Below are 22,473 nucleotides of genomic sequence, written 5' to 3'. Positions count from 1 at the left end.
TATTTGAGCCCCGTCTGAATATTGCCGTAACCTTCACAGGAAAGGAATCTTCCATCACCAGCATACAGCCAACCCACCAACTAACGAATTACATAATCGACCAGAAACTCTGATGAACATTGACTAACCATATACGGCTAGCGCAATCTACAACAACCCCACAACATCTCCTCCACCCACAATATGCAAATTATCCACAGTCAAAAATCATAGAGATAAAGAAAAAAAATTCACAACAAAAAAGGATGGGGCAAGCCGGGCTTGAACCGGCCACCTCCAGATCTTCAGTCTGACGCGCTCCCAGATGCGCCATTGCCCCTTGATTAGTGATCATTGTTTAGGGTTTTGACAATATGAGGGAGGAGTGGTGGTTAGAGATGCTTACAGCAGGCATATGGAGCAGATTGATCGATTGACTCATGCCTTGTGAGGTATTTCGATGTCCTGGACGTGGTTAGTAGGGATAGTACCACAGAACATTTTATTCCTGCATAATGATGGACTTAGTACTACAATTCACATGTTTTCCGATACCATTCTAATATGAACTTGCCCGCGCCAAGAGATAGACAAAGAGAAAGTTATTAATGGAAAGCAGATAAGGACAAACACTAACTAGAACATTGTTCATTCTATCTCTTTTCAATCCTCATTGTTCCATTATCCGGCAAGGTACAGTCAATGGACTTGCCTTCCTACCCACATAACCTTTCATTAACCACTTACCAGTCTAAGTACTCCTAGAAAAGACCAACCCTACTCTATAGTCCATCCCAAATGCTTTAGAATAATTTTGATTTCTTCTCCACAGTATGTCTAGCCTCATATAGCGCTCTTTGGTCGCCAAAGTATCAACCAATGGGGCAATGGCGCATCTGGGAGCGCGTCAGACTGAAGATCTGGAGGTGGCCGGTTCAAGCCCGGCTTGCCCCATTCCTCTTTTTTATTTTATTTTTATTTTCTTCGTTCTTTTTCACCTTTTCAATTTGATTCATTCTTTTTCGTTTGGTGTATGTATGTATGTATCATTCTTTTATTTACGGAGTAACATTGAAATGGTAGATTGTGCGTCGTCCAATCTTACTTCCATCCTTTGCAGTTTTGTGATGAAGTGACCTTGTAGGTGAGAAGAAGGGGAGCATTTTTACTGTTTCTTACATATATATAAACCACTTGTTGTGAAGATATTAAATCCCTGGGTATATATTGCTTATCTAGTACTATCTACTACTTAATGTGAAGTATGTTCTTGTTGGATGTCCATAGTTATGCATTAAGCACTAGGTATATATACTGATCAGTCTGATCGTAAGTACTGTAAGTATACAGGAAAACGAGATGTAAAATCGACAAATGCCACCCCAGATGATAAGCTGTACAAAAGAAGACACATGGATATACAAAATAAACAAGAGCTGCAGCATTATGTAATTGCGTTGCTCACGCCGGTGCCAAACACTATTAGACGGAGATGACCCGGATGATAGGAATTCATGCGGTATGTGAACCACCAACACACGAGAGAGAGAGATGCCAATTAATGAGATAGAGATGGTAATAGCCCCTGCTGCACCGGGTATGTCGAGGCCAGAAAATTTCCAGAGAAATAAGAAGAAAAAAAAATATCCACAATTGATGAGATCGTCCATCCATCCGTCAATCCGTAAACGCCGTTTCTGCGTGTATACCAACAGACAGCATGTACCATAGCATGCCATTCTTGAGAAAAATAAAAGTACCAATGAAAGGTAAAATCAAATGCACGTCACCGGTGATGTACATCAACCTGACTAGAATAGTCGCTTAACGTCAACTATTTCGACGTTTCCTGGGCGGTCTCGTTCCATGTGGAACCACCAGTCCCTTCCACTTTTGTGGCTATAATTCCATGATCCGGTGCAGGTATCTCGGTCCCAAGGGAGTGCCGTCGTAGACGAAAGACTCATCGGCGTCGCTGGTGTTGTAGGGGTGTTTGGACTGGTGCCCAGCGCGGACCGACTGCCGATGCTGCCCCATCCAAAGCGTGAGGTTGTAGTTGAGGTCGGCGATGGCGGCTCTTCGGGCGCCGGTTTCGCGTGGCCCTTGCCGCCAAAGCAATTTACTCCAACTCCAGCAGCATATGTAAGGGACTGGCTGGAGGCCAGTACATGTTTCCAATCAACTAAACCTCCATCACCATCCTGCCCTGGTATGTCCGGACGAAGGATAAATCGCGGAATTGAGATGTCCTTCTCACTTGTCCTACAGCCTATCCTCCCCATGAAAGCTGGCATCCGGAAGTCATACACGGTGACCGGACCTTCGTGATCGTCGGGCAACACATCATTCTTAGGCTGCACACCACCTATGCCGAACTCGTCCATGTCCAGATCGGACCCATCATCGGAAAGTTCGTCCAATGCATTGTCAGGAACGTACGAGTCGGAGTGATCAGTGATGAGCAGGCGCATTCCGGTTTCCGTGTCCTTCGCTGCCATGTCAATAAAAGTCTGCGCTCGTATCCGAGCAGAAGTCAAGTTGTTCCCAGCGGGCAGGGCCATTGGTCGGGTCGTAACAGAGCCGTGGGAGCTACGGGGAAGGCTGTAACGGTCTGGCTTGAGCAGTGCTTGCCCGCGTGGTATCGGCTGGCATACAGCCTGGAGGACTCCCGGGGGTTCTATATCCGAGGGTGCTCGCAGTGCTTCAAGACGAGGGAAGCCCACGGACAGAATACTCTGAGCTAGATGAGAATTCGGGGACTCTGTATGTCGCGGTGGTTTCACAAACGGAGCGTAATCGAGCCTGCCGAGCCCGGCGGCAGAGTCGGGTCCCGTAACGTCCCAATGCAAATATCGAAGCGTCGAAGAGGCGAAAAGCGGTTGAAAGACAATCCCATCGGCGTTCAGCGTAGGGTTCTTGTTGCTCTGGACGAACTTGAATCGTTCCAACTGTCTCAGTGATGACAAGATTTTCGAGATCGTAAGCAACGAATCGATATTTTGTTCGATAAGGGCCAGGGTCTTGAGGGAGCGAGACTCTGGACGCATGGAAAATTGGCAGAGCCCTGAATCAGTCACGCCCGGGAGGTTCTCCAAGCGGAGCGATTCGAGCGACGGTAGACACAGAAGCGCGCTGTCCGCAAAGGCATCCGCGTCAAAGTTGGAAATGCAAAGATTTCGCAGCGACGGCAGGAGGCTGACCATGCGAAGAAAGATGCTCGGTTCCAGGGCGTTGTTCTCGTTGACGCCATAAAGCATCAGCGTCTCCAGATTAGTCCATGAGACATGGTAGTTGAGAAACTCAAACATCTGCGAGGGGCCCAAGCTCCAGGGGCATGATGTGCTGCGAGGGGATTCTTCAGAGACCGCCGGGGCCTCTCCTAGAACCCATGTGTGCTCCTTCAACTTTCGACGCGTAGATAACGCATGTGTCAGACGATCGAACTCATGGTTATACGGGATGGTCAAGCCGAGCAATCGTTCCAAGTTCGGGCACACCATGACGACCGAGGCGACTAGGTCTCGGTATTCTTGCCATTGAGTGCTCTGCTTCACTGTTGTGAACAACAGGTCCATTTGGGGGACTCGAAGCTCAAGAACGAGATTGGCCAGCAACTTCCTCTCCCGGAGGGTTCGTCTGAGCAACTTCAAGCGGCTTCCCCTTTTGAGTCGGTATTTCTTCAATTGCGACGGCGAATCGTTTCCAATGATGTGTATGCGGTTATACCTGGATGCAAGCCTGATTAGCATACGCGGGAATAGCTATGACGAAGGCCTGGCTGAAAGCAAAACAATATACTCACAACTTCGCTCTGACTCCCTTCTCCCACGCCCGGCAGGTCAAGGAAAGAGCGTGCAAGTCGCGCTGAAAGCATGTTAAGCATCCGGTCTGATTGGGGCCGACATGTAAAAGCTCCAATTGGTCTAGAATGACATCGTAGACTTCTTGCGGTAGTCGCTTGAACACCGACTCCAGTATCTTATCCAGAGAAGCAGCGGAGTCGAATACGCGAGCTGGTGATGTGGGAGAGATAGGAGAGTAGACTGTAGGGGCAGTAGAGACACTGTAATTGCTCTTGAAGGAAGAAACGGATGACGTTCGAGAGGAGACCGGCTGCACTGTCACGGCATATGCTGCATCCTTGCAATGTATAAATTCGCTTTGAGGAATGGGGCTGAAGGGCACAGCAGCGCTCTCGGGTCTACTGGCGACGACACTCATTATGAACACCGGTGTTGCATTTGACGAGCACCGTGAGAGGGCGCACAGGGGAGTAAAAAAAAAAGTAGTGGTGGTGGTGGTGGCGGCCTGTATGAATAGTGCGCAAAGACCGTTGGAGACAGAGAAAGGGGGAAAGGCGCTCGAGTGGGGAAACGATGGTCGAAAAGAACGGACGGCACAGGAATGTATGAACAGTAAATTAAGAGGCACACCAGCTAGAGCGTGTATATACGAAGGAGTGTGGATGTAAGGAACGAAAAGGAAGGACACACAACAAGCAACAGTAAGAAATCACAACGAAAGTTGTAATCTGATGGCCAAAGGAAGTAGTACTTGAGAAAGAGAGGGAAAAAAGAAAAAAGACAGCGCGGCGCTATTTTAGGAGAACGAGGGGAACATTAGCGTGAGAGCGGGCGCCAACAAGTATCAGGACCACACATTTGGTCGGCTGAAGTTAGTCTGGACGCCCAAAAGAGCTTAACGCAGGACCATTGATGGCACGAGAAAGTCAAGAGGCAGGCCACCGCGAACACGCCACTTCTCCGAGTGTGTACATTCAGTAGTCAAGAGTGGTCGGACTACCAGATAGGAGGACTTGGGACGGCAGTCGAGGGCCGATCGTCCCCACCAGAGGAACGAGGATCTTAGGTTCACTAGTCCGTGGTGAGACTGCAGGGCATCGGCATCACAGCGACTCGTGCTGGAAAAGGAAAAGCGGAGACCTCGGCTCAAACATCACTCCATCCGATATTCATCCATCCAATACTGACGGACCCAAGGAAGAGCAGCCGTCGCCAGGGGGGAAAAGGGAGGTAGCGATGCTCGGTTATGACGGGCTGCATCAGCCGTACGGAGGATAATGTGAACTAAGCAGAAGGAAACTGTCGGGCGACTCCAGGATTCAACTGCCAATGCAAAAGCGGACAGAGGCCCGTGAACTAAATCGTTAGCTGGAGGGTTAGTCTTTTGGAGACAGTAGTGGCGGCCGTAGTATCACCCCAAACGAGTAACGATGCGACAATTCAGTGGGAGGATGAGCGACTCCGCAAATGTTTCGCAGGACGGCGCATCATCATTATCATCCCCAGAAGATCAAAAGGCCTGAAAACCGTCAATTGGCTTTGTTGTTTTGATGGTGTAGACGGTAGCACACCGTAGCCCCGATCCCACCCAACCGAACCAAGAGTTTGGGATGGGTCAAGGATGACGACGGAGGTGCAGGAGAAGGAAGGAAAAAGGAAGGAAAAGGAGGTGGCAGCCCCGAATCCATGGAATCCCGTGCAGGGGATTGCCTCGACACCCGCGGAACGAGGCAGGAAGACTATACCAGGTATAGTCTAGTGCGGTGACCGGGCTGGCACTAGCGTCAGGAACAACCACGCTAGTCCCTAATTGAGATGATACGCTACGAAAGCCCCTTTTCAGTGCGCATTATTGCTCTCTTTGCTCAACTTGCCCCGGACAAGGTTGATGATCCAGTAGTTGGGGTCTTTTCTGAAGTTTATTTATACCATCCAATGGATTGATGACGTCGATGCAGCTTACGATCACCATGCTGAGGGGATTTTACACAATATTACGAGAGAAAAGGCAGCTATTATTTATCGTCTTCATAGGGAGTATTGAGGTCGGTAGTATATACATACCATGAGGGATGGAAGTATCTTATGTGTAAGTGTACGCTGTCTGTGCGTATATATGCAGCAGACACGCAGGCAACAGAAATAACGAACTAACTTGCAGCACAGTAGCACGTCTCCTGAAGACGAACCACCGTTATCACCCGTTTAGTCGTCTTTAGTCTAGTCTCCATGGCGATGGGTCCCTTTCCAGCCATCGGCTCGCACCGTCCATTAACCATTGGCTGTTGCGTTGGACCCATTTGTGTGTAGCAGAGGCCTCAGTGCGTATGAGGGGAATATGTGTGTGTGTGTGTGTGTGTGGAAAGTGGAAACCCACGCAGCCTGCAGTTAGTCAGCCCCCCGTTTTTGGAGCATCAATCTCAGACAACGATGGTGAAGGAATTATACCGCGCTCGGAGATAACTATCTCAATGCGTTCCACCTGTTTCGTCATATAGATTGGTTAATATGGATGCAATATACAATGATTGTTGTCCGAGCTGGATAACATGCATATAAATGTCACTAATCGCCATCATCCACACAGCCGATACCTACATTGTAAGTTGATAGTAGATACTAGTACATCCTCTTAAATCCGAACTCTCCTCCCCCCTCAATTTCATCCTGGACTGATTACACAGCATAATATGCTAATGTATAAATACTAAACTACACAAATATCCCGAAACCAACCGATCCGAACAAATGCCGCATGGTACACTCCACTCTGCTCCGGCAAGTGCAACATACAACCCTACAACCACTGCCATTTTTCTTCCGACCGTTCCCACCCCTCCCTCCCCCTGTATTGATGTATATAAATAAGCACTCTGTATCACCATCACACCATCACCACCACCATCCACACAATGCCATGGAATAAAAAAAGAAAAGAAAAACAAAACAAGGAACCACAGTAGCCTGTTTCACATACTACCACACCTAACTAACTTAGTACGTACATGTAACTCAAGTTCTTCCCTCGAGTCAGGGGTCCGTGGGGCCGTCTGTCCGGTGGTGGTGGCTGCAGCACCCCCCCTGCAAGTGTTACTTCGGTCAACTAGAACCGGCCTCACGATTGGCTCGAGTACGTTTTACTTTTGTATTGATTATTTCGGATCTTTGCGAAGGGAAATATGATCTACACTTTGGGTTCCTTGTTGGGTGTTCGTTGGTTCCCTTTTCTGTGTGGTTGCAGGGGAACTAAAATTCAGCCAAGATTTTTGGTGATGCGAACTGCAGTGGAATGGGGTTCGGGATATCCGTGGGGGATACATGTTAAATACAAGGGTACTGCTATCGAAGACTCAACCCTAAACAAACACATTCAAAACCTCAAACTACTTATTCATTCAACCATTCATGCACCCTCAATTGCTTTGTCCACAAACCCGCACTACAAACAAAGTATTAACATCCTACCAACAATCCTCCCCAAAATAACAGAGAAAAACAAAGAACCGATCATCACTATCAAATACCATAAAAGTCCATATCTACCACCCGCACGGCCCCCAAAGCGACCACCACCACCACTTCAAAACCAAGGCATTTAGTATATACTAAACTACTAAGTAGTAATAGAGTTATACCCCATCTAGTAAAGTCTAATAATGATAATCCCTTCCCATCCAAAGACGTGAGTCAGTAAACGCACCAGAGTATCTTTCATTGGCTGGTTAGTGTTCGTGTCTCAGAAACTTTCACACAAATCATCACCATCATAACTAACTACTTATCCAAATATAGTTTAGGTAGTTATTACACAATATCACATCGCATCATCCATCGCATCGCATCTCAGCTTGGCATTTTAATTCGATTTTTACATATTCGTTTATTTATGTATTTATTCACATGGTAGGCTTTACAGTGCATTAAGCACAGTACATACTAGGATCTGATCTGATACCTAGTCCCAACACAGCACAACACAATCAGAAAAATATATATAAATAGTAACTTACCATGAAGGAATCCCTCATCTGAGCTCAGCGCGATCAAACCACTTACTATCGTTGGTACTATCATTAGTAAGTGAAGACTGCTGTGTGTACTCTTCCCGTGTATGTCAGACAATGTCTCGTTTCAACGAATATTCTTGTTTTAGTCTTATCATCGGACAAAAATAGATCTGGCCAGTGCTGCTTTTGGCTTTCACGATTCATGGATTTACTTAGGTTCAATGTTGGTTTGTTGGGTCGGTTTCATCCGAGGGTCCATCGGGGAGGGGGGGTCGGTTTGAGAAGATCTATCCAGTATCCACCTAGTATTTAGTCTCTAGTATCTAGATAATTATAGATCGGGTTTGTACACGGCTTGTCTTGTCCTGATTGATAATGGATGTGTTTCAGATGGTTTATTTTGTGCCGCCTTCGTGGGTTTTTGGTTTTAGGGTTGGCTGGGTCTGGACTTTCTCTCTCTCTCTCTCTCTCTCTCTCTCTCTCTCTCTGTGTGTGTGTGTGTGTGTGTGTGTGTGTGTGTGTGTGTGTCTCTGCTACAATTCACTCGCTTACTGCACTGTAGTAACTACGATCCGGATACTACGTAGACCTAGAACATTTCGTAACAACTTGTGTATTTATTGGCCTCTGACCAACAGACAATCTCAAGCAAGCGTCCTCCTGCGCCATGCTGCCGGATAATAACGCCCCTGCATCAACTCTTCACTATGTTGTGCGTGTTTGTCACTCATGCTTGTAACTCCTCCGCATGCGAAAGACAAGGATTCGGGAACAAGACCAATACGAGTTCGCAAAAGCTAACCGCAAATTCAAGGCAGCACGTGGGTCGACCGGCGATGGAGCCAGGCGACTGCCGGATATCACAAGGTTTGACGGAACGACAAAGTGCAAATGTAAGGTCAAGTATTCGTGGACCAGGCTCATGTCCCTTCCGTGCAGGACAAAGCCGGATCGGTGAAGTATATCCAACCATCTATATCCAGATGACCAGTGAAAAAGAATCAAGACATGGAAGCCGCAGATAGCGATAAAGATATGAAGAGAGCAAAATATGATCAAACCACTGCGGGGGACTAATACTGCTGTTACCATAGCAAGAGAAATAAACAAAAGCTAAGGTGTAAACCACGAATAGCAAACCAGAAACGAAAGGTAACAACAGCTAAGCCCTAATCACCCACGACGGCATGTACAAAGCAAAAAGGTTCAAAAAATAGGCACAAATCACAACTCCATTATCATGCATCAGGCCATAATCACATGTCGAAATTATCATCAACGTTGAAAATACCGGGCTCGCCGCCCTCGTGTGTCCTCTGTACCCCACTCATGCGGTGGTTAGTAGTGCTTGCCGGCTGCTGAGGTCGTTGCCAAGTCTCAGCGTCCTCTTCCATGTGGTCACCAGGCTCATTGGTAAAGTGGTGATCCATGGAGCTTTCGTTTACAAAGGTAAAGCCTTTGAAGTTGGCCTGCAGACCGGGAGACAAAGGCGTCGACGCCGGCATGAACCCATTGGCAATGGCAGCTGCGCGGTCGTTGAGTGAGTTGTTAGTCTCGAGCGCATTCGTGAACTCGGGATCGAAGTTGGAAGTGTCAGTGTCAGACTTGAGCGTTGGCTTGAACGGAGGGATCACCTCCTTCCGGCCCAATGCCTGCCAGTCGACGTCGTCAAAGAATGGGTGTGCCATAAGCTCCTTTGCATCGCCCTTGGCACCAAGGCGGTGCTTGGGGTTCCGGTTAAGCAAGCCCTTTACGAAGTTCCTTCCCTCCGTGCTGAGAGCGTCTCGAGGGAACCGAACTTTGCCGAAGGCGATATTCTTGTACATCTGCTGCGTGTCCTCGGCGTAGAATGGACTCCAGCCGCAGCACATCTCAAACACGAGAACTCCAAGAGACCAGAAATCGACCATCTTGGTGTATCCCTGTTCGTCAAGCAGTACTTCCGGAGCCAGGTACTCAGTCGTACCACAGAACGTGTTCGTCGTGTCGTTTTGGGTCAAATTGGCCTTGGAGAGACCGAAATCACAGAGAGCGATGTGACCATTCGCATCGAGCAGAATGTTCTCCGGCTTGAGATCCCGGTAAACGATATCGTGATCATGAAGGTGCTGCAGAGCTAGAATGAGCTCGGCAATGTAGAACTTCGCTCTGGCCTCCTGGAATCGCCCCTCCTTTTGAAGATGCCAGAACAGCTCACCACCGGACATGTAGTCTGTGACAAGATAAAGATCGGTGGGTGTTTGGAAGGAGAACTTCAGGCCGACGATGAAAGGTGAAGCCGCCATGGCTGTGCGGACCAAGATATTCCGCTCTCCCAGAGTATGTGCGACCTCCTTCTTCTGAATGATAACCTTCTTCGACAGGACTTTCATCGCGTAGATACGACGTGTGTCCTTCTTCTTGACCTGATAGACCTGGCCAAACGTCCCTTTGCCGATGAGCTTGAGGATTTGGAAGTCATTCGGCCCAACCTGCTTCTTCTCTGTCCGCTCGAAGCGCATCTCCATGTGGATCTCCCCAGACACTTGAGAGTCACCCGCGCCACGGGACTTCAGAGGGAACCATCCTTCTAGCCGGCTGTTGTCATCCTTCAAGTTGATGCAAAGGCGCACGTGGCCCAAAAATGCTTCCTGATCTTTGCGATCATACACCGAGACATCTACCTCTGACTGATCACCAAAGACATCGCTATAAGGTAATAGTTAGCCACATACCCTTCGTTAAAATGCTGACAGGAGGATGAACGTACAAGACCGCTTCGTGGTTCCAATGCGGGTCGGTCACTGGGGCACGCCCCCGAGGCTCACCGTCGAGCGCGCTGTTGTTGCTGCTTTGCCGACTTTTCATGGGTATCGCCATTGGGCGTCCAGCCTCACGGTCCGACTTCTCTTGTTCTTTCTGTTGGCGTTCCAAGGTAGCCGCTTCTTCGTCCTGGGCGCTCTTTGAGATGACTTCATTCCACTCAAAAACGCAGACGACGTACGGATCGAACCCAGGTCGGAGCCCTCTAGCTTCGGATATGTTCACGTAGAGCTTGCCCTTCAGCGAGGCCACCGGAGGACCAGTTGGTGAGGGAGTATCTCTTTCAGGGGGGAACGCTTCGTTGAGCTTGCCAGCGATCTCGTCGGCTGCATTCGCCGATTCATCGGAGGGCGGCTGGGCAGGTTCCGACGGATGAGGGGAGGAGGTGGGTGGCTTCTTGTCGGTTTGCGAACCTTCATTGGACATTGCTCGAGGAGTAAGAGGAGGTGTACTCTTTAGACGCACGAGATCCGACACAGTTCCAGTTAGCTTCGCCAGATTCTCAGAAGACATAGACACATGTGGTTTTTCGTGTTCGAGAAGGGGAGCATCCGGCAAACAGAACGCATCTGAAGCAGGAAGAAGGGAGGGATTGGAAAAGTGGGAGGCAAGGACTGGATCGTCAGAGACGCTTGAGACGGGAAGAGAGGTGTGACGGCGGGATGTTTGTTCAGGAGATGACATGCTTCCGGAGGGGGAGAGGTAATTTTTCAAAGTATTGAAGATGGAGCCCATGCCCTTATCCGGGGCAGAGGAGCCCAGTTCAGCCTCATCCGATTCTTTCTGCAAAAGAGAACAAGCGGAACTGTAGGGGGGAGTAGGCAAATTCGTTGGGGGCAACGTTTCCGGCTGCAATGTGTGTGTCTCAAGGCTCTGGTCCGGCGAAACGGTAGATGACTGGGTATCCGAAGCCTCGGGGCGCTCCATCATAACGAAGGAGCCCGAGGGTGAGGAACCTCGATCCCGTGTCCCTGTGGGGGCCGCATCCGACTGGGGGTTTTGCGCGGAAGTAGAAGTCTCAGAAGACCAGGTGTTGGAGGAACGGGACTTATCACCAGAGGGAGAACCAACCTGGAAATAACTGGAATTTATGGAAGGCAGACGCTTGTCCGCTAGATCGGGCTGTGGAGTCGAGATCCCAGTAGGAGTTGGACTGTTGGAGCCGATTTGATCCTGATTGTCGTCTTCTTGCGTACCATTGCTAGCGCACGAGTCAGCCATGATCAGGAAGGCCATTGTTGTTGAAATTAAGCATGACAGCGTAATTAAGACCCCCATGGTGCTATGTATGGCGGACTAGTAACGCAAAGACAGAAGGCATATGACAAGCGATTCACAGTATAGCAGGGGTAGTTGCTAGGTCTTAAGCTGGCATCGAAAGAGCAATGGAGTGGCAGTTTTCATGCAGAGCGATTTTTCTTCCCCTCTTCAGCCCGTGCGGCATATAGTCATTGCTTGTCGCGGATGACTCCCGCACGCGACATGATCCATGGGCAGCGCTGCAAAAACCGAGGATGGAAAGCTTGCATGCTAACCATGACAACACAATGAGGGCTGAAGTACGGCCGTCATCCGCCGTTGAGCGAAAACTTCGCACCCAGCTCTTTCATCCTTTTACCACACACTCTCTTGCCACACCCGGCATACGATGAAATCCAGACCAAACAGCAAGAACGAGGTGAAAGTTGCGACACTGTACTCACCTCCGGGATCTGGGCTGCTTCAATGAGCCCGCATCTCCATGCGGCCCTAGTCCACTCTGAGCAGCAGCCATCTTTATGTTTCCATCCGACACCCAAAATCCACAACCAGGAATACCGAGGGTCGAATCTGTCGGTCGCACCGCTGTGATAGAAGTAGTGATGTCAAAGCGACGAGATGATCGAGGACAGATCGCTGAAGGTATGACGTCTTTCGACGAGCAAAGTTGAAACGTGGGAATCAAAAAGGTGAGTCAGACGCTGTTGGGAGGTTGACAAGTCAAGGAAGTTTGCGGGAGGATGAATCCGATCGGGTGCGGATGGCGAAGAGCAGGGAGGGGTAGAAAAGCGGGATGCCCTGTTACTGTTTGGCAAATTGTTAGGAGGAGAGTGTCGACGGAGCCGTGGAAAGGAAAGTGGGTAGAGCTGATGGGGTCGACGGCCAAGGATGAAGAGCGATGAATGACATTTGAGGGGAAAAACGGGAGGGAAGGAAAAAAAAGGCACGGAATGAGAAGCACCAACCTGGAGGGTTTTACTCACAGACGAAACCCAATGAATTCCCGGGGCGAATTTGACGAAGAAAGGCACTTATGGGCTCCAAGAACTCAATCAGTCAGTCTCGGGCAGGCAATTAATGCCCGTCAATGTGGGCGACGGAGCCTTAGCGTCAATCAGGCGCAGACGGACAAATGGCGGGCGGACGCCGGCGGATGGCGGGTTTCGTACCAGATGGCCAGAACTGATAGGAAGGAAACACGAAACAAGGATGGGTGGAATTCTTTTTTAAAACAATAAAAAAGAAGTAACCCCGGCAGATGTCAATATACGAAGAGGGAAGAAGGTTAAAAAAAGGAAGATGAAATTCGGGAAATCACGTTTTGACGGATAATTCAAATTTGAGGTTGGCGATGAGGTGGCGTTAAAACGAACCAAACCCCCCAATAGTCATAGACCTAAGCTGCCGCTGAAGCCGCTGAACGGGTCAGGGACTGCGGATGGAGACCGTCGACTTGTGGTAACTTTCGCGACCGAGATTCTGGGGGAGGAGAAAAGAAAGTTGGATGGCAAAAACGCGTCAAAAAAAAAAAAAAAAAAGGTTTGGAAGCAGTGCAGGAGCTGGGTGAGTTACAGGATCTGTTGGGTGAGGGGGAGTGGTTGAGGTTAAACCAAAGGAACCAGCGAGGATGGGAGAGGAAGAGGAAGAGTGAGATGGTTAGAACCAGCGATGGTTCTGTATGGAAGAAACACGACAAGAATACGATGTGACCTCCTCTTTTCTTCCCGGTTCTATTCTCGCACCAGAACACAGGTCAGAATTGGTGGTGAAGCCTTTTTTTAGGTCTGGTTGAACGTGCTTATACTATAGGATGGGTCTTATGGGTGATGACCGGTCAAGGGTGGTTTGTTTGATGATGATGATGATGACTCTTTCGAACCGATTACTACTAGCCTGGCACAGCTTCGGCAACGCTACTGGTGAAGGAAGTAGCCTAGTAGTAGTCCAGGGTGCATTGTTGTCTCGGAGTGTCCCTTAGAATTGGAGGCAAATGCCACCCATTGGAAAGGGAACGAATCAAAGCGCGGCAGGAGGCGTAAGTAAAAGGAAAAGGGAAAAGGCCTCAGACGGAGTGGAGATGGCGGTGCTGCTGGCAAATAGACGAAGCGCTGTATGGGATGGAACCACTGGTGAAGTCAACCACGAACCACATCGCTTTGGTGGCTGGAAGAGGAGACACACAGTAACATTTATCTAGCGGTGATGAAGAAGGAAGACGAAGAAGGAGGGGGACAGTTCTTGGAACGGATAGAGATGCCTTGGAAGAATGATAAAAGAGAGGGAACAGGAATAGAAAAAAACTCCTGGATGATTAATTCACTACCACTACCATCATCTCCTCCTTCTTCTATCTTCTTTTTATTCTGCTGAAGGGGGGGGGTCAGCATGGTTGAAATAATTGCCATTTCTCCTTCTTTCTTCCCTCCCCTCCCACTCACCCCCCTCCTTCAAGAGTAAAAAAGAAATGAATAAGTTATTATCCGTGTAAAGCAAAAAGGATGAATGACAGGCTCCCAAGCCCATCGATGACCGCAGAGGTCCGATGATGTGCCGGTTTGCCTCCCTTCTCCTTCTCTCTTGGGCCCTTCTTTGGACAAGGATGGGCTATCCGCCCGGTGGACATGGATGGATGGATGGATGGGTGGGTGGGCTGGGTTGTGGGAACCGGGAATGCTCCAAAGTCAAGAAAACCCGCTGCATAATTCCAACACCAGTCACTGCCATGGAATGGGTCCGTCTGTTCTTTAGGCTTCTCTATCTTTTCCATTTGCCAAAACTGCCACTAGATAGATACCCGAGTAACTCCTTCCTTCCTCCCTCCCTCCTTCCCTATACTACTATCTATACTACTTACTATGAAACGGCATTAGTCCGATCAAATAATTCCACATTATCACCCAATATTCCCACCTAGAGATGCAATAATGACCTGCAGATACTCTTTTTGCCCATTGTAATCCTCGGTAGAAAGCTTATGCTCCTCCACGGCCACCCACTAGTACCCTCAAAATTCCGGCAGAACATGCCAATAGCGAATTCCTCTTTTTAGCTAAAATGGATATAGATTTTTCTGCTTTTTCTCCTTCTTCTCCTCTTTCAACTCTCTCCACCATCTCCTCACGCTAAGTGCCCCTCCGACAAGAAGGAAAGTAAATCATTGAAAATGCCACCGGAGATCATTTTCTCCGCCGCCACCTCCTCATCTCTCATTATTCTTAATTCTTCTTCTTCTTTTTTGGGTTCCTTTCGCGGTTGGATTGGATGGAGGGAGGGTGGGGTAGGTACCAGTGGAGTACTAGTTACTTGGTCACCGCAACTGTCATCAACTCATCAACAACCATTGAGATATACCTCATCACAGCTCACTGACCCTCTCTTGGCTTTGTGGTTGTCCAAATACAGTACTGCTATGACAGGGATTAGTTTCTTTCCCTCTTTACTTGTCCCTGGAGAAGTACTTCGAGGTACATGTACAGTACCTTGTTAGGACTACTATGATTAATAACCGTAAAGTCTCTGGATCTTAACCAAGGTCATTAATTAAAGTGATTCGCACCCGGTTCGGATCGACTGATTGCCCGATTAGGTATGCGTGTTGCCCTTTCCGCCCGGACCTCGTTTCCTTATGGTGTGTCAATGCAAGCTATCTACACTATGAGCGATAACTTGAGATTGAGTGACATCATGTTAAGTTCTTTTCAAGGATTCTCAGATGCCCCGCGTTTGAGATGTGTTCGCGCGGAACTACGGCTATCTTCAAATGATACACAGCCCTGCTGGCTGTTGTGGTAGTTCTGCAGTAGTCTCTAGTACCATTCCTATACCCATCTTACATGGGGGGCCTATAGTATGACCGCAGCCGCATCCTCAACCCCTTGGAATTCCTCCCAGTCTTAGGTAGTCGAAGCGTTGCATTTCTTCCTCTTATCTGAGTCAAACTATCGGCCAGACCCGTAATCTATGCCTCGCACAGTCAAATCATAGGTGTCGAGGACGATTGGGAGATCGCGCGCCCCGAGGCTAGCGGGAATCCCGGGCTCGTCACCCCCTTACGTTTGTGCATCACAAGCTCAGGGCAGCTGTACGGCTGGGAGGTGGTAAGTCGCCGATACGGAGTTACACCATGTCCGTGCAGCTGCCAGATCCAGTAGCATTGTAATGCAGTCGCTGCTTAGGTAGGAACGATTATGTTTCAGAATGGCCTGGTTCGACGGTAAAAACACCCGGCCGTCGTAGACCAGAAAATGGGGGTTAGGAGGAGGAGGAGATGGAGGAGGAGGGGGTAGTCCTAAAAATGCCAATCACTGCCATGGTGTAACCGACACTGAGCTCCATCGTGCAGATAGCGAGTTCTGGTAGGAGCAATTTTCTTCTCAGCTCGCTTGTTTAGGAAATTGATGCCTACCAGAAATCGCAGGAAAAGATATCCAGGGGAACCTTTTGGTGGAGTTCTGCTTTGTTTTCACACTCGCCCCCTCCACGATCCGCCAATAATAAGCTAAATGCCCTAGTTGACTAGGGAGACCGTCGCTGCATCTGAGGCTACTTGGACACGATCAGTAGGTAGGTCACCTGCAGGCTGCTGCGAGGTTGTGTAAGCGATCTGCGGCACGCAGCATCTGGTCACCACAGACGCTCCGAAAACATCCACGGGCCCACGCTCGATTCCGATACCCACGGAGGGGACCGTACCGCGATGGCCTCGCAGCACCCAGGCTCCAACACACGTTGAAGATTATGTGACGCGATGGGGCCTACCCTCCTTCAGGGATGCATAAGGGTGGTCAGAGTTGAGGAATGCGGAGCACAGCAGTCCTGCTCTGCCGCTATTATTGAGGGTGGTGGGGTTCTCTTTTGAGGGGTTCCAGAAGCTCCATCTCCCACCGCCTCTTTGGCGGACATGTGAAGTTGAGGCCGAACAGGTTATCACTGTCACTTACATACGTCAGTGGTCAGGCTCGCGCATACCTTATCGCTGCAGATGAATCATCTGCTGGCTTGGGTCGTGCTGGCAATGGTTCAGTTCAGCTTCAGCCAGGATGCAAGGCTACCGAACCTGTCTAGACCACATAGGTTTATTTTGTGTAGCGAAAGCCAAAGGATGACTGACCCTCGGAGGAAATCCCGCATATTGCACTTGCTACACGCCGTGTAGTAAGTAGTAGTAGTACTAGGGGGTAAGGGAATGTATCTACACGGGGAAGCCGATAATAACTGTTCAGCGGGAAACGGGCAACACAAGATGGCCGCGCGATCACGAATCAGTTCGAAGGAACGAACCGTCGGCGATCAGCGGAAAGGGACCATGACATCATGGTGCAGCAAGCGCCAAACTGACTCCAGCCTCGATGAGGGTCTCCGATTATCTCCATCATTGGTTCGGCACGTGGCTGGAACAACTCTATCTGCCTCAGGCATCAGGGGTGTTCCTTTTTGATCACGTGATAAAGAAACCCGGGTCCTCGGAGAAACCTAGTCCCGTCTGGCTCTAGCGCGAATGGCTGCGGAAAGGAACGTCTCCAAGGGCCTCCATTCAGCTCTGTCGCTCCAGGAAATTCTAGGTCGGCGTCCATTGCCTATCTTACCCATTCACCGTCGGTATGGCTAGGAAACTTCGTGCGGCTGCTCAAGCAGCTGCGCAATCAATGCGTAAGTGATCTCCTCGGTTTTCACCTTACTCTTTCCTTGGCCGCCGCGGCCTCGGTCGTCACGGACGCGAACAACTAATTACCCAGTAGGGAATGCCGCCCCTCCGCTCCCCGACGTCTCGGACGAGGAGATGATTGAAGCACCCCCATCGCGTGGATCGTCGCCAGCGATGGAAGATCCAGGTGATGCTTCCGATAAGGATCCTGAGGCGGAAGCCCAGGCAGAACCCAGCCAGGAGGAAGAGGCAGCCGCAACGCCCGCCCAGGATTCGAACCCTCCATCGCGCGGCGACACTCCTACACGCATGGGTGGCCGCATGTCAGCCATCCCACGAAAGCGCCGCATAGGTCGTCCCCCGAAGAACCGTCCCCCAGACTGGGATGCGCCTGATGACGGCGCCCCTCAGACCCCGATTCATACATCCACGCCGGTCAAGCGAAGGCGCGGTCGTCCCGCTGCTAGTGGTGGTAGGTGGGCACGTAACCGGGGCCCGTCGCATGTTACCCAGGTTCCGATCGACAAGGAGGGCAACATGATGGATGTTATCGACGACGAAGTTGCTCTCCCAGACGACCCCGAGGGCGAGACAAAGGTGGACAAGAACGGCAACCTGCTGGGCGACCGAGAATATAGGGTCCGTGTGTTTACGATTCTCAACCGTGGTGATCGCAAATACATGTTGTCTACTGAGCCTGCGCGATGCATTGGTTTCAGGGACTCGTACCTGTTTTTCCAGAAGCACAAACTCCTCTATAAGATTATCATCGACGACGAGGCGAAACGCGATCTCATCGAACGAGAAATTATCCCCCACTCTTACAAAGGCCGAGCTATCGGTGTTGTCACCGCTCGATCTGTCTTTCGGGAATTCGGTGCAAAGATTATTGTTGGTGGAAAGAAGGTCACCGATGATTACCATACCCAGGCCGCGAGGGAGCGTGGAGATGTCGAGGGCGAACTTGCCGTCCCGGAAGATAAGCTCCCTGCCCCAGGCGAGCCTTACAACAAGAATCAATACGTGGCCTGGCACGGTGCCAGTAGTGTCTATCACACCAGCGCTCCGTCAGTGCCGTTGCCCACCGGAAAGGCGGTGGATTCGAAGAAACGTAAGGTTACAGTTACTGGTGATAACTGGATGCTCGAACATGCCCGAGAGGCGAGGTATGTGATGACGCGCTTGCCTGACACTAGTTGTATACTGACATGCTTGTAGCAACTTTAACTCACTCATATCTCTTGCGCGCCGCGAAAACCTTGAAGGACAGTATGACATCCACACCAACGTCATGCAGTACCCCAAGATTATGCAACCGACGCACGCCCGCTGGGAGCGTCTGCCTCCCTCCGACCCTCGAGTTGCAACCAAATTAGCTCAGGGCATGTCTACCCTGAGCCTGACGAACGGCACCAGCGAAGCAGAGTCAGCTGCTGTTGGCAGGGAAGCCAACGAACCCAGCGACAGCCAACCTGAACAGCCAATCACCGAATCCACCCTCTTCTCCTCAGTTCCAGCTGCGCTGTCCCGCCGATTCGCCATCCATGATATCCAGTTCGAATCTTCGCCGTATTCCAACCTGGGCGTTCCCGGCCCAGACGGCGATGTGCACGATCTCGGCTCCAATGGCCTAATCAGTGTCGCTGACTCCGCTAATCCCGAGTTCACGAGCCCCGAAATCCTGGAGGAACTTCCTCCCGAGTGCAAGGAAGCCCTCATCGAGGCGGCTGCGCAAGAGTGGAAATGGAAATCCAAGTGGTGTCACGAAGCGAACGACGGGGCTCGCGCCAAATTACTCAAGAGTTACGCCTGGTTTCCATGATATGCACGCTTCATACCCCTTTTCTCTCTCTCTTTACTACCCCTTTCAAGCCACTGCAGGGACTTTAACCAAGGTCGTTCGTGACGTATTATACCACTTCCCTCCCAGTGGCTTCACCATTTTTCTTTTACCCGGGGGTTCACGTATAACTAACTAACTGATTATTTCCATTTCACTTCGGCAAACACACACTCAAATGGGCGGGGGTTTTCATTCCGGATGGGTTTGCGAGATCATTTACCAAAAACATGGGAGTTTGAGCGTTTCAATATCTGAGTGTTTCACTTTTATCTCATTTCTCAATTTTATTCTTATTGCCTCATATCTTATTCTTAGCTATTTACCGTAAATCTACCTTAATTTATCAAAATAAAACCTCATCCTAATCCTTATCACTGCGAGATTATACTTCCGACTTGATCTAGTTGGATGGATGGGAAGAGAAGAGAATATTTTCTTTCATTGTAGTTAAATAAGAAAAATATGTACTACTTCATAATCTACATCGTGGCTAGTAGCGTGATTCGTAGAGATTATCATCAAGGTTCGACTATACTCTAATTATCATTCCTATGTATTTCACTAGTAAGGTTATTTCTGCTAGGCTCCCACCGTTGTAGGTCAAGTTAGATTAGGTTAGTGGTAATAAATGTATATGCTTATGATGGATGCCTATATAGTAAGCAGGGAACGACGTGTCTGTTTATACTACCGTGACCACTACTACAATCTTTGTTTTCATGATAGATGAATGGATGGATGTGTTTCTAGGCAGCATGATTACTATACGTAGAAAGCACTAGACAAGGCAGTAGTAGGACTGGACTTCAGGTGTGATCATGTACATAAGTATGATGTGTAGATATTACATGGATACCTGGAACTAACAGATACGGTTTCATGTAGTATTCATGTATGCATAGAATATCATGGATCAGCTACTCAATTCAACTCTACTACTAGTAAATGTATTCAATCACAATATAGGAACCGAACATAAGTAGACAATGATTTCATTCCATCATGCAAGGATTCAAGTAATAAGAAAGAAAAATAAACTAACTCCAAGGGGCGCAAATAACGCAATCAATCAAAACGGTGGAATGGAGGCAGCACATGTTCTTTGACACATATGATTAAAAGGGAAGAAGGAGAGGTGAAAGAAACCCGAGTCTGGAAGGAATTGGAGGAAAACAAAATAGCTAGCTGGCCAGTTATCCCATGGCCATTTCCGCACGTAGCTTCTCCAGTTCTGCTTCCTCGTCTTCTTCTTCGGTCTGGGGTTTGGATTTGACTGTTGTATATATGTTAGAATAGTTTCACAGAAAAGAGGGAGGGACAGTGGCTTACTTTCTCCATTTGCCGCAGGAGGTAAACGGTTGAGCTGGTCTGCAACCGGCACAGTACCTGTGTTGAGCATCCGCTCGTCCATGGCCTCCTGCTCCAAACCCTCGAGTTCCTCCTCCAAGTCGGCCTCGTCTGGTTGATCGACCAGAGAGGTGCTTGTGATGGCTGTTGCGATTTCCGTGCTGAGTTGGTGCTGTTCGCGAAGTGTATCCCTAGTCCATAGTCAGTTGCCTTATTCCCATCACACAGATAATACCATAACGAAACAACATACATCGTCTCATCCACCTTATCGATCGTCATAGAACCATGGATCTTCGCCATCGCCGCACCAGCCGCCTCCATAGCCTTCAAAGTCTCCTGGTTGATATTCGCCGCCTCGATCGAGTAGATCTGCTGCTCTAGCTGAACAATCTGCGCCGTCGTCTGTTCGAGGTTCTTCTCATGGACCTTCTTCCGTCGAAGGGCATTCTTGGCCGCTATACAGATCAATAACTTGTTAGTCTTCATTTGTTGTTGCCTAGTTGACTGTTTTTCTGCGGTCACCCACCGGCCTTGTTTGACGTTACGTTCTTCCGAGCAATTGCATCCTGCTCCTCCATCAAATTCTCCAAGTGCTTCTCGCGCTTCTGGAGCATGTCCAGCTGCTCGCGAAGCATGAGAATCGCATTCTTGGGCGCATCTTTCCGCTTCTGAGCGGCGGATCCGCCGAACCAAGACCACATGTTGATAAGGGTGTATGAGGGTTGATTAGGCTGTGATAGAGGGTGGTTGCTATTGCGATGATCGAGGTGATGTCAGGGACTAGTGATTCGACGTCCGATGGGGGAAGTCGTTGGTGTTGAGTCGGGAGGAAGTGTAACGACGGGTTCTGGAATCGGTGGAAGGTGGGATGGAAAGAGATGATGGTCCGTGGCAACGGGGCGGGATCGGTGAGGGATCGCTGGACGGTGATTATCCTGGTGAAGGGTGCGGGAGTCGATCAGCTCCGAGTCACCTAAGCCAGGTCGAGCAAGGCAGCGGTCCTTGATAAGCGACAAGAACAGAGAGAGTGTGATAAGGTCCGAGACGAGAGAAGAGCGAGCAAGAGATGGAGGAGATCCCCGGCCGGATTCAAGTTGGTTTTCCCCTCGTTGGCCCTATGACATACCGCGCTAAGCCTATCGGGGTGATATGGTCACGTGGATGGGGGTCACGCCGGTCATCGTATTTCACGGGTATTAATTATTTATTATTGATTGATTGATTGATTGCCTTGTGATCGATCACTGCTGCCTCGAGATCATTCCTCTATACGATGGCTTCTTTATGAGACTATCTCACCTGCTGGAATGAACGCACCTCTTCCTTCTACGCGGGCATTCCTCTCCGATCTACCTTCTCTTCCAGTTAGCTCGAAGGTCCGATTTCTCGGTTGGTGCGTGAAGTTCCTTGTCTATCTATGTGTATATCTTATCGTTTTGCATGCTGTATCCCGTAGACTATTTAGAGATACTTGCTTCTTTGCCTGCTCAGGAAGATAGTAGTAAAGAGACTGATTTTCTCAGCGTGAGGACATACAACATCCAAACGGGGCATCTCATCCTTGAACACAACTATCCGCGTCAGAAACCACCGCAGCAACCACCCTCTGTTGCCGTGGATATCAACGCGGTGCTGGAGACAGTCACTTCGCAGGAGCTGTCCGTTGGCGCGTGGGTAAATGTGCTCGGCTATGTAAGGAGAAAGAGGAGAAGTGATGGTGATCCTGCTCTTTCAGAATCAAATCCCAACCCAGTGTATGTGGAAGCCGTGATGGTGTTCCCAGCT

At 49.5% G+C, this 22,473-nt stretch overlaps 4 protein-coding genes and 2 non-coding genes across 6 annotated transcripts; 2 read left to right on the top strand and 4 right to left on the bottom strand.

Annotated features, from left to right (window-relative positions):
* Positions 1-246: 246 nt before the first annotated feature.
* On the bottom strand, positions 247-319 carry AtWU_t3. The gene has a single exon. It is a non-coding gene; the product is annotated as a tRNA-Phe (tRNA).
* A 541-nt stretch (positions 320-860) lies between these two features.
* AtWU_t2 lies at positions 861-933 on the top strand. Its single transcript has one exon. It is a non-coding gene; the product is annotated as a tRNA-Phe (tRNA).
* An 857-nt stretch (positions 934-1,790) lies between these two features.
* AtWU_00126 (uncharacterized protein) lies at positions 1,791-4,200 on the bottom strand (the record flags this gene model as incomplete). The annotated part of the gene is made up of 2 exons (XM_035495242.1): positions 1,791-3,705; positions 3,782-4,200. The coding sequence occupies 2 exons, from the start codon at positions 4,198-4,200 to the stop codon at positions 1,791-1,793; spliced, it is 2,334 nt and encodes a 777-aa protein (XP_035351135.1).
* A 4,845-nt stretch (positions 4,201-9,045) lies between these two features.
* Positions 9,046-12,365, bottom strand: schA (serine/threonine protein kinase SCH9; the record flags this gene model as incomplete). The annotated part of the gene is made up of 3 exons (XM_035495241.1): positions 9,046-10,477; positions 10,539-11,792; positions 12,295-12,365. 3 exons carry the CDS (start codon positions 12,363-12,365, stop codon positions 9,046-9,048), a joined length of 2,757 nt encoding a protein of 918 aa, XP_035351134.1.
* Positions 12,366-17,451: 5,086 nt separating this feature from the next.
* AtWU_00124 (nuclear localization protein Npl6) lies at positions 17,452-19,317 on the top strand (the record flags this gene model as incomplete). The annotated part of the gene is made up of 3 exons (XM_035495240.1): positions 17,452-17,500; positions 17,590-18,661; positions 18,714-19,317. 3 exons carry the CDS (start codon positions 17,452-17,454, stop codon positions 19,315-19,317), a joined length of 1,725 nt encoding a protein of 574 aa, XP_035351133.1.
* A 1,214-nt stretch (positions 19,318-20,531) lies between these two features.
* On the bottom strand, positions 20,532-21,389 carry AtWU_00123 (ESCRT-III subunit protein SNF7; the record flags this gene model as incomplete). Its single annotated transcript, XM_035495239.1, has 4 exons — positions 20,532-20,611; positions 20,668-20,876; positions 20,939-21,143; positions 21,215-21,389. The coding sequence occupies 4 exons, from the start codon at positions 21,387-21,389 to the stop codon at positions 20,532-20,534; spliced, it is 669 nt and encodes a 222-aa protein (XP_035351132.1).
* Positions 21,390-22,473: the final 1,084 nt, after the last annotated feature.

Source organism: Aspergillus tubingensis (assembly GCF_013340325.1).
Source record: "Aspergillus tubingensis WU-2223L DNA, scaffold_1, whole genome shotgun sequence".
Classification (NCBI taxonomy): domain Eukaryota; kingdom Fungi; phylum Ascomycota; class Eurotiomycetes; order Eurotiales; family Aspergillaceae; genus Aspergillus; species Aspergillus tubingensis.
This window is presented reverse-complemented; position numbering and strand designations above follow the sequence as displayed.